The following is a 13,797-nucleotide window of genomic DNA, read 5'->3' as shown; positions in this document are numbered from 1 at the left end:
CATTCTGGGAAAAAAAGACATGAGTCAATTTTATATTTTAAGCAGTTGAGGACAAGTTCCAAGTATACTTGGGCAGGTGTCTATGGGAAATGCGTATTGTAGCAAAATCAAACCATCCTCAACGAGTTAACCAAGACTGTGTGCTAAAAAAATATGACATTAAAGTGCATCCAAGCATTTACCCTTTATGAGTAGATGGGAGAAAAATATTGTGATACGTTGTATGATAGATTTATTTATTTATTTTCTATTATTCATCTCATAAATTAATTACAATACAGATGATGTGATGTTATCTCAGCGTTAAGTTTAACACCTCCACGTTTGCTTTTACATCCACAGTACCTGAAGAAAGTCTTGTATGAATACATGATGGGCAGGGAAACAAAGGTAAGCTGTCATCCAGAGAGGCAGAGATCAATAACCTTTGGGGTTTTTCCCAATCAATTGTATTTTTCCCCCATTTAATCATATTTTTAGATTTTGAAGAATTTTTTATTTCATCAAGAGATAGGAAGAACATTTTATGATTTTGAAAGTCTTTAAAAAATTCAGACACAGTGTTTTCTTTTTCCCCTCAAGGCGATGGCCAATTTAAAGGGGAAGGCTAGTAACTGATCAGTGGGAATCAGTGGAAATGCTGGGAGATGATTGTTCCAATCCTTATGAGATTCATTCAAGTGTTCATTGTATATCTATTGTTATGTGAAAATGATTTGCTTCAGAATGGTCTCATATTCAAGTAATGTGCAGTTTAATGCTTCCAGGTAATAGCGTCCCTGGTCAGTGACGGAGCATTAATCTGCACATTACTTGAATATGAGACCGTTCTGAAGCAAATCATTTTCACACAACAATAGATATACAATGAACTCTTGAATGAATCCCATAAGGATTAGAACAATCATCTCCCAGCATTTCCACTGATTCCCATTGATCAGTTACTAGCCTTCCCCTTTAAGTTTTGCTTTCGGTTAACAGGATGAAACTTGAACATTTCACATTATATCATGCTCCCAGTTTACTCATCTGTAAGTCAGAGATTAGGGAAAGTTAAAATTAAAAGTCCAGATATAATGCAGACTGATATTCCTTTTATATCCATTCCAGACGATGGCTAAAGTAATAGCAGCAGTGCTCAAGTTTTCCAGGGAGCAGACAGACAACATTATAGCCAAAGAAGAGCAGAAGCAGGGAATGGTAAGTACACTGACCTTTGACCTCTGACCTCATGACCTCCCCTGACACAAGAAGGATATGTCTGAGGCAACCTGTCATGATTGGAAATGTCAACAAGATCTATGTGTCCCTCTACCACCCCACCCCTACTCCTACCCCTAACCCCCACCCCAAGCAAACACACAAAAGTCTAATTCAAACAAAGAGAAAATGCAGCAAAGCAAAGCAAAAAATACAAAATAAATAAATAAAAACAAAACATAACAAATCAGAGTGAATCCGGGTCTTAGTTTTGCGTAGTATATTTTTTTGTTTTATGTTTCTTTTTTAGTGTTTTTTTTTAGACGAACTAAAGACATAGGTTTTAAACTTCTTTTTTTTTAATTTAAACTTGTAGCCAGCCACCCAGATGTGCTTTTGAATTGGATCACTGAACATTTAATTCTTCCTTTATGGTGTATATTTCATGGCTTTTGACCCACAAGCTTCCAAATCTTCATTAGGAAAAGAAAGTAATTGTTTTGCATGTACATATTTTTTATCATTTCACATCTGGCTATAAGATACGCTGTACATGTCAGTGGACACAAATAGGTGATAGCTTTGTCATTAAAGAACCCACAAGAAATGACTTGTAAAATGTACAGTATACTTATTTCGCACCTTCACCCCCCAAAAATAATAAAAACAACACTAACAAAATGTAAAAATATATACACCACTGTTTGCAATAGTGTGCATTTTTCTAACATCTCCCTGTCGCAGGTCATGTAGAGTAGTAAATAATTTTTGTTTTTTTAATTCATAATGTAAGTTGTGGTCTTCCTGCCCTTTTTCACAAGCCTTTATTTTGTTTGCTCTGCTGAGTGGCATACTGCTTGTACTTCCAACCAGCTACCCAGTTAATGTTCTGCACAACCATGTCTATAACACCCTTAGTCCATTGTCATGGTGGATTTGTCAGTGACACGTGAGCTGTATCAAAGTGTTGTGATGTGCCATACATTCAAGTCTTATGACCAATTAGATCAGAAAGAAAATGGTCATGATATGTCTGAATATCTGATTTAAACATTTAAGGCTTTGCCCAATTTGTTCATGAAGCTGTTTTCATTGTATATTTCATTTACTCATGATGCTTATATCATAGATGGGCTTGAAACTTTGTATTGGTGCATGTACAAAGATAACATTTTTACAAGTGAAAGCTACCTGTGTTTGTGGTGTTGAAAATCTGAGTATTGTGTTTCTGTATCAAAAGCCGTTACACTACTACTCTACCTACTGTACCCATTTAGCCAGGATTATGTCACCAGCAAAGATGCATTTAATTGTGTTAACACAAGGGCTCAAGCTTACAAACACAGCTTTGTAAAACTGCATTCACATTTGTAATTATCATCATGCTAATCACATATTGTTTTGCTACGTACTTCCTCCATTTGGAGCCAAAATGGTAATATATGCACCAATCAAGCATGTCCATCATGTTTAATTCATGTGATGCCACGTTGCTGTGACATTTTACCACATCCAACACATGAGATGCTGAAAAATAAAGATAACCAGAATAAACTCAAGCAGGTTATCTCACTAAAATCTCGGAAAGTAGACCTAATCCTGCTGCTCCAACTCACCATCATCTTTCCCCGACCTTTTATTTTGCTCTCTCAGTTTTCGCCAGCGCCCCGTAAGCCACCTGGCTCTAGGCTAGTAGTCGATGTGGATTCCATATCCATATAGGTTGATGAGAAATAGAATCCACTGTAAGTGATCTTTTGCCACTGGACAGCATACATATCTCTCCATCTTCATCATAACGTTCAGATATTTACCAGTTTTCCTTGGGTTTTCTGTGCAAATTTATCATTGAAATCATTTGGGGCACCCTCAGCTTCCAGAGCTTCTCTCACTCCAGTATTACACATCAATGATTGATGTTTACATTGGTGTTTCTATAACCAGACAGCTTTGGATGTCGTTTGCTCTCTTTTCTACACTCATGGAAATCTAACTCATTTTTATCAATTCATGATTCCCCAAGTCCAGTTCATAATCACTGTGGTTTTTAAATGTGTGCATGTACATTTTCCCCCTGTAGTTTCAGTGTACTGATTTGCCTGGCAAACCAAACTCAATAGATAACTGAACACTTCAAATTGAACACATACAATTGCAACATTACAATACAATACAGCATTCAGTACTTCAGATATTTTCCATTGCAGGAAATTATGCAATATAGAAGGATTTCTTCTGTAGGGGCACAAATAAAACATTCTATTGCTGCCTTATATACAGTGGGATATACTCTGTCAGGCATGCATACATTGCTGTTAATAGTTGCTTGTTGCAAAGAAACAGCTGACAGACTAATACACAATTCAGAAACATCTTTGGCATAGTGCAGGGTGCAGTTATTTCAAAGTGATCATGAATTCAGTGGTTAGTTGTAGGCCAGTTTGACATTGGAAAGGATTTGTAGCGTTTAAAGTCATCTTCAAAATTTTGACATTCTGTCGGTGTGAATGTGTGCATGCATGTTGCGAAATGATCACAAGAAATATTGGTGTACACATGACATGCCTTGCAATGATATAAGTACACACTTCCCTTCCTCACTTGTGCAATGTTATCGACTCATCCTGTATCATTTAGAGAACAGTTCCCAGTTTTCATCAATTATTTGTTCATTTATGTTTTTCTGCAGTGATGTGTGCATTTGTTTTGATGTGAACTGACTTTTTCCATGCAATACTAATTTCTGCTCACTGATTTTTTTGTTTTCTTGTCATTTGAATTTGTCAGCAATCTGAGCAAACAAATGAGGTATTATAGCATTGTTCACAAAGGTTGTGCCAAACTTGCATCATTCAGTTAGTTATGCTCATTCTCAGCCAAATATTTGCCATTTCAAATTTGCATGAAGAAATATGTTCTATGCATCATATAAACTCATAGGCAGAATGTAGGATTTCATTGAAAGCAGTGATTAGATTGACACTTGTCACAATTCTGTCACCTTTTGAAAGTCTCACACAATGAATAGACCAAATGTACTCAAGCATGATAATTCCTCTTCAATCTGACTCATAATTTCATGGAAATTTTCTCTAGTTTTGTAAAAACTTAAAGGCAGTTCATGAATCTTTGATTTACAGCTACTGTAGCTTCTAATAAAAAAAAAAAAAGAAGAAAGAAAAAGAGGAAATGAGGATTGGGATAGTAAAGCAGGAAAAGCTTAAGAACTTGTATGCCATATCGTAGGGACTAGTTTACCAGTGGCCCGTTTCATAAAACTTGTCGTCAGTGACAACTGCTACATTTCTATGACAAATTTGCTCTCAGCCAATCAGATGCAAGGATTTCTGTAGCTTGTCACATCTATGACAACTTGTCACTGATGACAAGTTTTATGAGACGGGCCCCAGCATGAAGCATATAAAGTGGTGTGAAGAAGCCATGGTGATACATTCCTTTTCTTTTTTTAAAGCAAGTGGAATGTAAGGGCACCAGTTTATAAACTACGTATATCGGGCATCAACCAGATTCTGTTCCACTTTAGTAGCGTTCAGTAAAAGGATATCCCTTTGTCGTAATAAAATGATCTGTGCTGGTATATATGTGCATTCACCAGTGTCACGAAACCTTGGGTGTAAACATGCATGAGGTATCGTAAAGTAATAATACGGGTCTGTTTCAAGGACATGTATGGCCTGGCAGTACGAGTTTACTATTGTTGTCACTGATATGTGTATGACGTAATCCATTTAGTGCGGACATTTGATTCTACATTCCCTTGGTGTGTGTGATGCTTGGTTTTACTCCTTCTCAGGTTGATAATCCTTGTCTTGTGTACCATCTATCTGAAGTCAAATCTTGACAATTTTTTAGCATTTCTTCGATATCATTGTGTTACTGGGTCTTGTGGGTCTGTGTATATTTGCCATGCCATGAAATTGTGCTAGTACAAGTTGTCACACAAATACATATTACCTATGGCTTTTATTTCCTCTCTGTCAATGTAAAGCATCAGCATCATATTTCAAATATTAAGCCTCTTATTACCTTCGCCGAGGAGGAGGTTATGTTTTTGTTACCGTTGGTTTGTGTGTTTGTGTGTTTGTTAGTTAGTTAGTTAGTTTGTCTGTGTGCAAAATAACTCAAAAAGTAGTTAACGGATTTGGATGAAACTTGCAGGAAAGGTTAGGAATGATACAAGTAACAAATGATTACATTTTGGTAGTGATCTGACACTTTTATTGGAATTTATAAAGGATTTTTGATATTTTCACAGATAGGGTCAATGAACTTGGGAGTTCAGGCTGCGTGTATTTTAGGTTTGCATGCGCGCACTGAAGTGCGTGCTCTAGTTTCTGCTAGGGCGAGGCGCGCCGTGCAGCTGAGGGTTTATGACGTAACAAAGGCTTCTATATTGGAAAATCAGCACACAATCCTATAAATACATATGGGTGGAAATCACTGATATCTCTATGGAAGAACAAGATCAGTGGTGGAAATGAGCTGCATGCTTGGCGGAGGTCTGCGCTCTCAGAGTGCTTTTCTAGTTGAGACATTGTTTTCTTTTGTTGGACACAGTGGTTTTGTGTGCCATTATTGTGGGTGGGAGTGTGATTGTTTCCCAGCCCACTAGGGAGGTGTCTTTCTTGTTTCAAGCATCATGATGGGAGTTTTGGGCAGTCATTTTGTGAATCTCATGCTTCTGATCTTAACTCATTCTCTCCAGTGTTTGTGGAAAATTTCATGAAATAATCTGAGAGGGGCCTAATTTTGAATTTACAACTTAATCAGCATGTGAAGTATTTATGTGTATCATATGATGTATCAGTCACCAACATTTGATTAGCCTGATAACCTCTTCAATCTGTTTAACCTGGATGAATTGAAATCAGCATCCGTCCTGACATATGTATCCTTGTCATCACCTATGCTGCAAACCACCAGATCCCCGATCACATGTGTAGTACAGTCAGCCAGCGGCTGTCCAATAATTACGACCTGTAAGTCTTGGCTTGCTGCATGCCTTTGCAAGCTGTGAATGCTACACAGTCACCTGCATGAGAGCACTGATGCAGAATGGGCCAGCTCTGTGCTAGCCGGCCACATTGAGAGTTGTAAAGTCATCTCTAATCAACCACTCTGATATCACAAGGTCATACATTCTCAAAAGTCACAGTCTCAAGGCCGAATTATTCTCTGTTGCAGGCTAAAATTCACATATTCTCAGTATCGTAGTCCCGCACATGATCAGGGTCACTTATGCTCAAGGTCACACATTCTCATTGTTATGATGTCATGGTCACACACAAATACGCTGTCACAAGGTCGTACGTATGTGCTGATTGTCACAGTCTCAGGGTCACACATTCTCAATGTCACAGTGTCTAAGTCACAAAAAAGCCCACAGTCACAAACTCAAGGTCATACAGTCTCAATTTTACATTCTCAAGGTCACATGCGATGCAGTCGACAACCTCAAGGTCACACACCGGGAGGGAAGTTGTTTCCCCCTCTCAAGGTCACAGTCAGTTATTGTGCAGTCTCAAAATCACACATCAATGTCACGCATTCCAAGGCCAAACATTGCCGGTGTCACACATTCTCAAGGTCGCACATTTTTAAACATTCAACACTGTCAGTGTCACTAGTTGCTCAGATTACACACATTTGACATTACCAAATAATTACAAGCCCTGGTGAGCAGAGACTTGCTAATCTTAAATCCAAGACCCAAGGGGTAATTACATTATATTTTCTAGTCTTTGGTCTTTTGCCTGTGGACTGTTGATAACCTGTAAAGCTAGGGACAAGGGAAAGAGACGTGAAGGAGGGGTTAAAATCTGCATGTGTACAAAGAAGAATGTGTCATGAATCTCATCCTGCATGAATATCTCAACACAAATCATTCACTTACCAGTTATCACTTGCCAGTCATTTGATAGCGGTACTTATTTTATCATTCTTCCTCTGTACATCTGTGGAATGTTTGTCTTCTTGACAAAATCTGCTTGATTTACTCCAAACCATTTCTACACATATTTTTTTTTCTATACTTTTTTAGTCCATTATCATCCTTGCACATGCAGCCACAATTTCTAACTTTTAAATCTGTAGAATTTCCAGTAAAAGTTCTTCCTTGTATCTGGGATGCTGGGATGGAATTTGCCAAGATGCTCACATTCTAAGCAGTGCTTACTTTTAAATGGGGAAAAATACTCATACAGATCATTAGGCATTTTGATTATTAGAAGAACCTGTTTTCCACAGATGAAGTATAGATAGAATCAATGACACTACTTCAGTGTTATTAAGAGATTGCATAGCCATCAATTTTTGTTTAGGTTTTCGAGTGGGTAGCTGGGCTGTGAAGTTACTTTTTACAGGTTATTGTACAAATCATGCACATTGTTGAGTAGGCCCATAGTACCAATCATCCATCTACTTATAATTTTGCAATGATCTGACACACTCAAGGCAAACTCAAATCTGAGTGTGTTTTAAAATGTTCAAAAGCTCTGGAGGGTGGATGATTTCACCAATGCCTGACTGAGTAATGTGCATTATTTGTTTTATAAAATGGTGACACAATTTAAACTCCACAGCAACCATTTTTGTAAGATATCCATGCCAGCACCAGCACCAACTCCAAACTTACTGAACTGCTCACTAAAACAAGCAATTTATACTAACTGGCAATGTACATCAGCAGTTATTTGTACTGATCACAAGTATAACATCCGGTGAAAAGTGATTTGCTCTTAACTTAAATAATAGGACTGGTCACATGATAGCTCTCAGCTTATCATTGGAAATGGAATCAAATCTATATCACCATTTGAAGAGTTTCATCGCAAAACAAGTTAACTCCTTTCTAGTCAATTTGAGATAATTGCAATTAAACATGCTAAAAATCAAAGAAAATAATAAGAGAATATGAAATTTTTATCGCAACTTCAAGAATATTTATTGCTGTGCGATAAGTGAGGTATTATTGGAAAGGTTTCATTTTGCTCAAGGTGATGGTCAGCGAACTTTTTTTTTTCTTAGTGTCACCTAGCCTGTTTTGCAATCAAACTCTTCATTTTAGAAGTGTTGTTTTTGTTGTTTGCAAATGTTTAAATTCATGAAGCATCTACTGGGTAGTAAGGTTGTATTTAAATATGAAACTTTATATTTCTGTTGTTCCTGTTTCTGTATTTACAGTCATGTATTGATGTTTTTATTTGAGACATATTATTTGATTTTGCTTTATTGTGCATTATTTGGTCAACTTTTATTTCATTCACCATTCATTCAATTCCTCATTTCCTTCCCCCATCTGATTTCTTCCCCTCTTCTCTTTCTCTCCCATCTGTTCCTGCTGTGGTTGCCATGCCGACTGAATGCAGTAAACCTCATACCTGCCATCAGAATTCTTGAAACAGTTTGGGCATGGTTAGTTTTCAATTCTGTATTGATGTGTTTGTTTCTGTTGACACTGTTTGTTTGTATTGGTGATAATGCATTTTGCCTGACTAGTAAAATAACTCTTCTGTATGCCTTCCAGAAAACTCTACATACAGTGTATCTGTATAATATATCCTTATACTTCTGAGAATTTCCAATTTCCAAAGCTTTCATTTTTGCATCTTTGCACGCAAGCAATCTTTAAAATTCATTTATTCAGTTGCCTTGTGATTGATGGAGTTGAGCTTGAATATTGCATTTTGTCATTTCTTGCTGAGAATGTAATTTTCTCGGATTTCAAGTTCGTGTGTATGCCGTGTAAACCTCTTAAACTTCTCTTGTTTCACAGTAGTCTGTGCAATGAATGTGATGACTACTTGTTTGTATTCAAATGTTAGCTCAAGTCATAGAATTTTGTGAGTTTGATTCTGCCTCTGATGGCAAGTAGAATATCCCACTCTCAAATCGAAAGGATATATTCGAGGTTAAACCAAAGTATACATGTTATAAGTGGTCTGCTGCATTGTATAGACATATTTGTTTGCCCTCATTGAAAATGTCATCATTTCGGAAAATTTTCATCATATCATTCCTAGATTTTAATGACATGCTTTAGTTAGTACTCTAATATGCTATAATTAGGATGCACTTTTGTTGTCACAGTGAACGTAAATTCATTTATTTTCTGCTCAAAGTTAGTTTTAAAAATCTGTAATACACAGACGAACAACTCATAACAGGAAAGCAAAAGTGTGCAGGACCACTCACCATGTTTTTAAATGTATCAGCCTCAATTGCAATCAAAGCAAAAAATAGAATGCCCATTCATTTCTTTGAAAAACCTTCATGTTTCTGTAGTGGCCAACATAATTGGTTGGGCACTGTTTGAATCTTTTTTTTTTTTCTTTTCATGTAATACGATTCTCTCTAACATTATCTGATAAGGATGAGCTGATTCTGCTGTAAAAAGCATTTCCCAGAGACGTCTGCCCGAGTGTACACTGAAGTAGTCTTCATCGGGTTAAGGGGAAATTTAGGGACAGTTAGAGGTGTGCTCTCATTCATCTGTGTGAAATGTTAAAGTGATACCAGATTAGATGTTAAATCCGGTAAAGACATAAGGTTTGAAAATTCAATTCAATTCAAAAGTTTATTTATTTCCATCATCAAAAAAAGAAAAAGGGAACATGATCCAAAGTGGTACAAGTTTTCGATTTGTCTTTCATTCGTCTGATAAGGGCATTTTTTTTTTTTTTCAAATAGGATATAAAGTATATGCACGAATGATGTCGTAGAAAAAGAAACAATGCACTTTGTCATGGCAACAAAAATAGTAAATAATCATAAGATGGAAAACAGTGTTCCACTAAAAAGGCAAGCTTGTAAGACGTAGAACACTGGATCAAAACAAAACAAAACAACAGCACCAATTTGTTATACCAATAGAATATATTCATATTAAATTCTTATATTATTGTACATTTACTCATTGATATATGATGCTGATACTATGAAATGAAGAGTCTCGGCTACATAACGGCTACATAGCTTGAATGTCTTGCTTTGCTGAGCATTGCTTACTCAACTGAATTCTTGTTTGGCCTCCTAGGGGCGCCTGGGTACCCACTGATGATGGGGACTTCCCTGAGGGACCGGAAGGAGAGGACGGGGAAGAGGCGGGGTGCAAGGGAAACGACGGAGCAGTGGTCCTCAGGCGGAAGCGGTCGTCACGGCGAAATGGCGGGGTGTGGCGGAACAGCGCGGGCTTCCCCGCCGGCGACCTGATGTCATACTACAGCTGCCGCGAGCACATCATGCTGATCGAAGAGATGCGGCGCTACTCGCAGCTGAGCGACAACTCCAACTTCGAAGAGGAGGAGTTCAGGCTCCACTCGGACAACTTTCTGTAGGAGAAGAGAAAACTCGCTGATGCGCCGCCCTGCCCCAAGGCCCCATCTCAACAACCTCTGGATTGCCTTCTCCTTCCATATTATGCATTACCCTGGCTAGTGTAGAAGACTGTATGCATTTGCTCTGTACCCTTGTTTTGTTGGTATCTTTATGCCCTAGAGGCAATGTCCTTTGATGTTTGGTAATGTTTGGTCCAAAGTGTGATGCCTTTCCGTCTCTCTACTTTATTAGCGTCCATCCAGATACAAAGGCAAACTTGCATATCAAAAGTTTGATGCTTGTATGTGTAATGTTAATATTGCTGCAGATATTTATCAGTTCATTTCTATCAGTCATTATAGTCTGGTTGGAGGAGAACTTGTCAAACAAGAGTCCATTTTCATATGCATTTTGTTTTGTATATTTGGCTCACACTCCTGATAGTATTACCTGGATTTATCAGTAATCTGCTGAAAAGGTGGAAGCAGTTCATGTATTCAAATAATGCTCATATCCATCCTTTTACATCATGTCCTTTTCATGGCAGTTTGTGAATTCGTCTAAGTGAAATGTGAAGACAGCACCAGTTTCCTTTTATGTTGAAATTAAATCTGTTAAAGTTTGGTTTATTCTGACAAGATAATTCCATGTTGTTTGTCAAGCACTGTAAACGTTTTATGCCGTCATGAATGATGGGCAAACACTATAATGTGTATTTAGTTCAGCAGGGGAAGGGGGGGCCTGAAATATATAACCTGTAATGAATTACTATTAGTAAAGTGATGATAAGTTATGAAATTGAGAGGTATGATCTACAGAGCAGGCCATTCACTTTCCAATTTATAACCCAGGGCTCGACACAAAACTTTTTTCACTGGTGGCTTATTAGGGCCGCTAAAATCTTTGAATAAGAAATTTTTGTCGCTCGAAAAAGAAACGCAGTGGTCTGAAATAAAAGCAGATATAAATACCCATCTTGAATCGTAGTTGCCCAATTTGGCCACTAAAAGACAACCATTTTGTGAATTTGGTGACATCAATTTTTGGCATCATTGGGCCACCGGGCCACCAGGCCACTTTTCCACCACTTATGTGGAGCCTTACATAATCCCATCAGCTCGGCCCCATTTCATAAAAGTTGATATGATAGCAACTCTTGCTGGAATGGCAACTTCCCATAGCAACAATCAATCGGGAAGCTGGATTCTTGTCATTACCATGACAATTGCCATTCCAGCAAGAGTTCCTATCGTATCAAGTTTTTATGAAATGGGGCCAAGGTCTCTCCTTTGTTTCCTGTCTTGGTCAGTGTTTTGTACGTGTCTCTCATATTGCAAAGACTCATTTATGCAGTGGTTTATACATTCATTTAGGTTGTTAATTTGTCATTGAGTAAAGTGCCAAAGGTGTTTGAAAAAAAAGAAGAAATTCCAAGACAATAAATGTAACCAGAATTCAGGTACTGATGTAAATATCATGTCGTAAATTTAAGATATATCGCTGTTTTGTGAACTGGTGGAAGCGTTCTAATCTGACAGTAACTTTTTTTTTTAAAGCACAGAGACTTTGCTCTATTACAATCAGTAACCAAGACTGATATTTTAATTTAACAGATTTGTATATTGGAATATTTCTGTTTTGTAAATGTACATTCCAGGGACTTGTCTGTACATGGCTTGTTTGAATTCCTGTTAAAAAAAAAAAAAAAAATTAAACCAAGCAACTTTTCTCTGAGATGAATTCATTAGCAAACCTTGATTTAAATTCTTATAGTCCATCATATATATATATATATATATATTTTTTTTTTTTTTGCAAAGAGGGTTTGGAATTCACTCAGTGGGAGGTGAAATTTACAGACCTAGTTACTACACTCATGGTTTTATCTGCCAACTCCACAGTGATGACATTTGCCACTGTCACTGTAATGATCAGTGGCTCAAATCTGATCGCTCAAAACTGATGGCTGCACAATTTGTCAATAACTAACATTTCAGTAAGTGGTTTGTGATCCTGCGGTAGCTTATATATGTATTCAGTCTCCCCAATCACTTAAAACAACTGGTAATATTGCTTTTTCAAGATGGTTTTAATAGATGTGATTTATTTTCTCCCTAACTTCCCTTTCCAAAACTTTTTTTTTTTTTTTTTTATGTACTGGATTGGGAATTACAGACTTCTAAGATCAGATGCCTAGTTAGTATTTGTTTAGTATTCGTTTCCTTCGTTCGTTCGTTATTCGTTTCCTTCGTTCGTTTCCTTAATCTTTTTCTGGTCAATATCAGTTTAGTACTAAAGGAAGAACCATTGAAAATGATGTCTTGTCAAGGAAAATCCATGGTGGGTTGTCGGCTTCAAGGCATCTTCCTCAAATGGTCATTCTTTTTTTGTTGCTTGTTTGCACAACAGTAATTCTAGCACCACGATACCAGTGGTCATTCACTGCTCATGCGCAAACATCATACTTTAGTTGGTTGACAATTAAACTGATATGCTGCATTAGTAGATCCTATGACTAGAATATTCGTTGAATGGGTTCCGTGCTCATCTCTCAAGCAGTGATTTGTGGGATTCTCAGTCAAACTATCTCATGTATGGGCTGTACAGGGAATTGCAATACACTTGTAGCCATTTTTTTGTGTGTGTCTGTTTTTTTTTTTTTTTCTTTTTTTTTTGGGGGGGGGGGTGGGGTTGATATGCATGAGTATCTATGGCTACTGAGCTGAGCATGTCTCAAACCAGTTCAAACCAACAACAGCAAACAAAACTTGTACATTGGTAGAAGGGCACATACAATCTTGATTGCTCTTGTTTGGCTGAAGAAAACACTATGTGTCGCCTGTTTTACATTCTCAAAGTTCATGAAAATCAATGGAAGTCTATGACTGTTGTGTGGTAACAATCCTCATACTTTTGGTTTGTTGCAATGACATGCAGAAGAGGATATTTTGGAGCTGTTAGATTCTGGCATATATGATAGCTTCCTTATAACTGATGTGCAGTCAACAACATGTTGGTGCTTCATATTTGATTTTAGAGAAGGGTAATTTGGCAGAAGTGTGCTACACTGTACAGCAAAATATCATCTATGGCTTCTTATTTTTTCCCCTAACATTTTTCTCCTCTGTTCAGAGGTAGGAGGTGATCTTTGAATAGTATGTATTCTAAGTGACTGCACACCATTTCATGACTGATAAGTGAGAGTTGATGTATTATCTCTTTCTTACATTGATTCATTCCAACTAGGGACACAGATCTTCT

The 13,797-nt window shown here is 37.4% G+C and overlaps 1 protein-coding gene across 1 annotated transcript in view; it reads left to right on the top strand.

Moving 5' to 3' along the window:
• LOC140243823 (uncharacterized) overlaps window positions 1-11,655 on the top strand; it is a 79,349-nt gene extending 67,694 nt beyond the window's left edge. Inside the window, exons 24-27 of the mRNA XM_072323491.1 lie at window positions 343-390; window positions 1,111-1,200; window positions 6,145-6,200; window positions 10,256-11,655. Of these exons, the coding sequence (XP_072179592.1) occupies window positions 343-390; window positions 1,111-1,200; window positions 6,145-6,200; window positions 10,256-10,556 (495 nt within the window). The 3' untranslated portion in view covers window positions 10,557-11,655. The remainder of the gene's footprint in view (window positions 1-342; window positions 391-1,110; window positions 1,201-6,144; window positions 6,201-10,255) is intronic.
• Window positions 11,656-13,797: the final 2,142 nt, after the last annotated feature.

Source organism: Diadema setosum, chromosome 20 (assembly GCF_964275005.1).
Source record: "Diadema setosum chromosome 20, eeDiaSeto1, whole genome shotgun sequence".
Lineage (NCBI taxonomy): Eukaryota > Metazoa > Echinodermata > Echinoidea > Diadematoida > Diadematidae > Diadema > Diadema setosum.
This window is presented reverse-complemented; position numbering and strand designations above follow the sequence as displayed.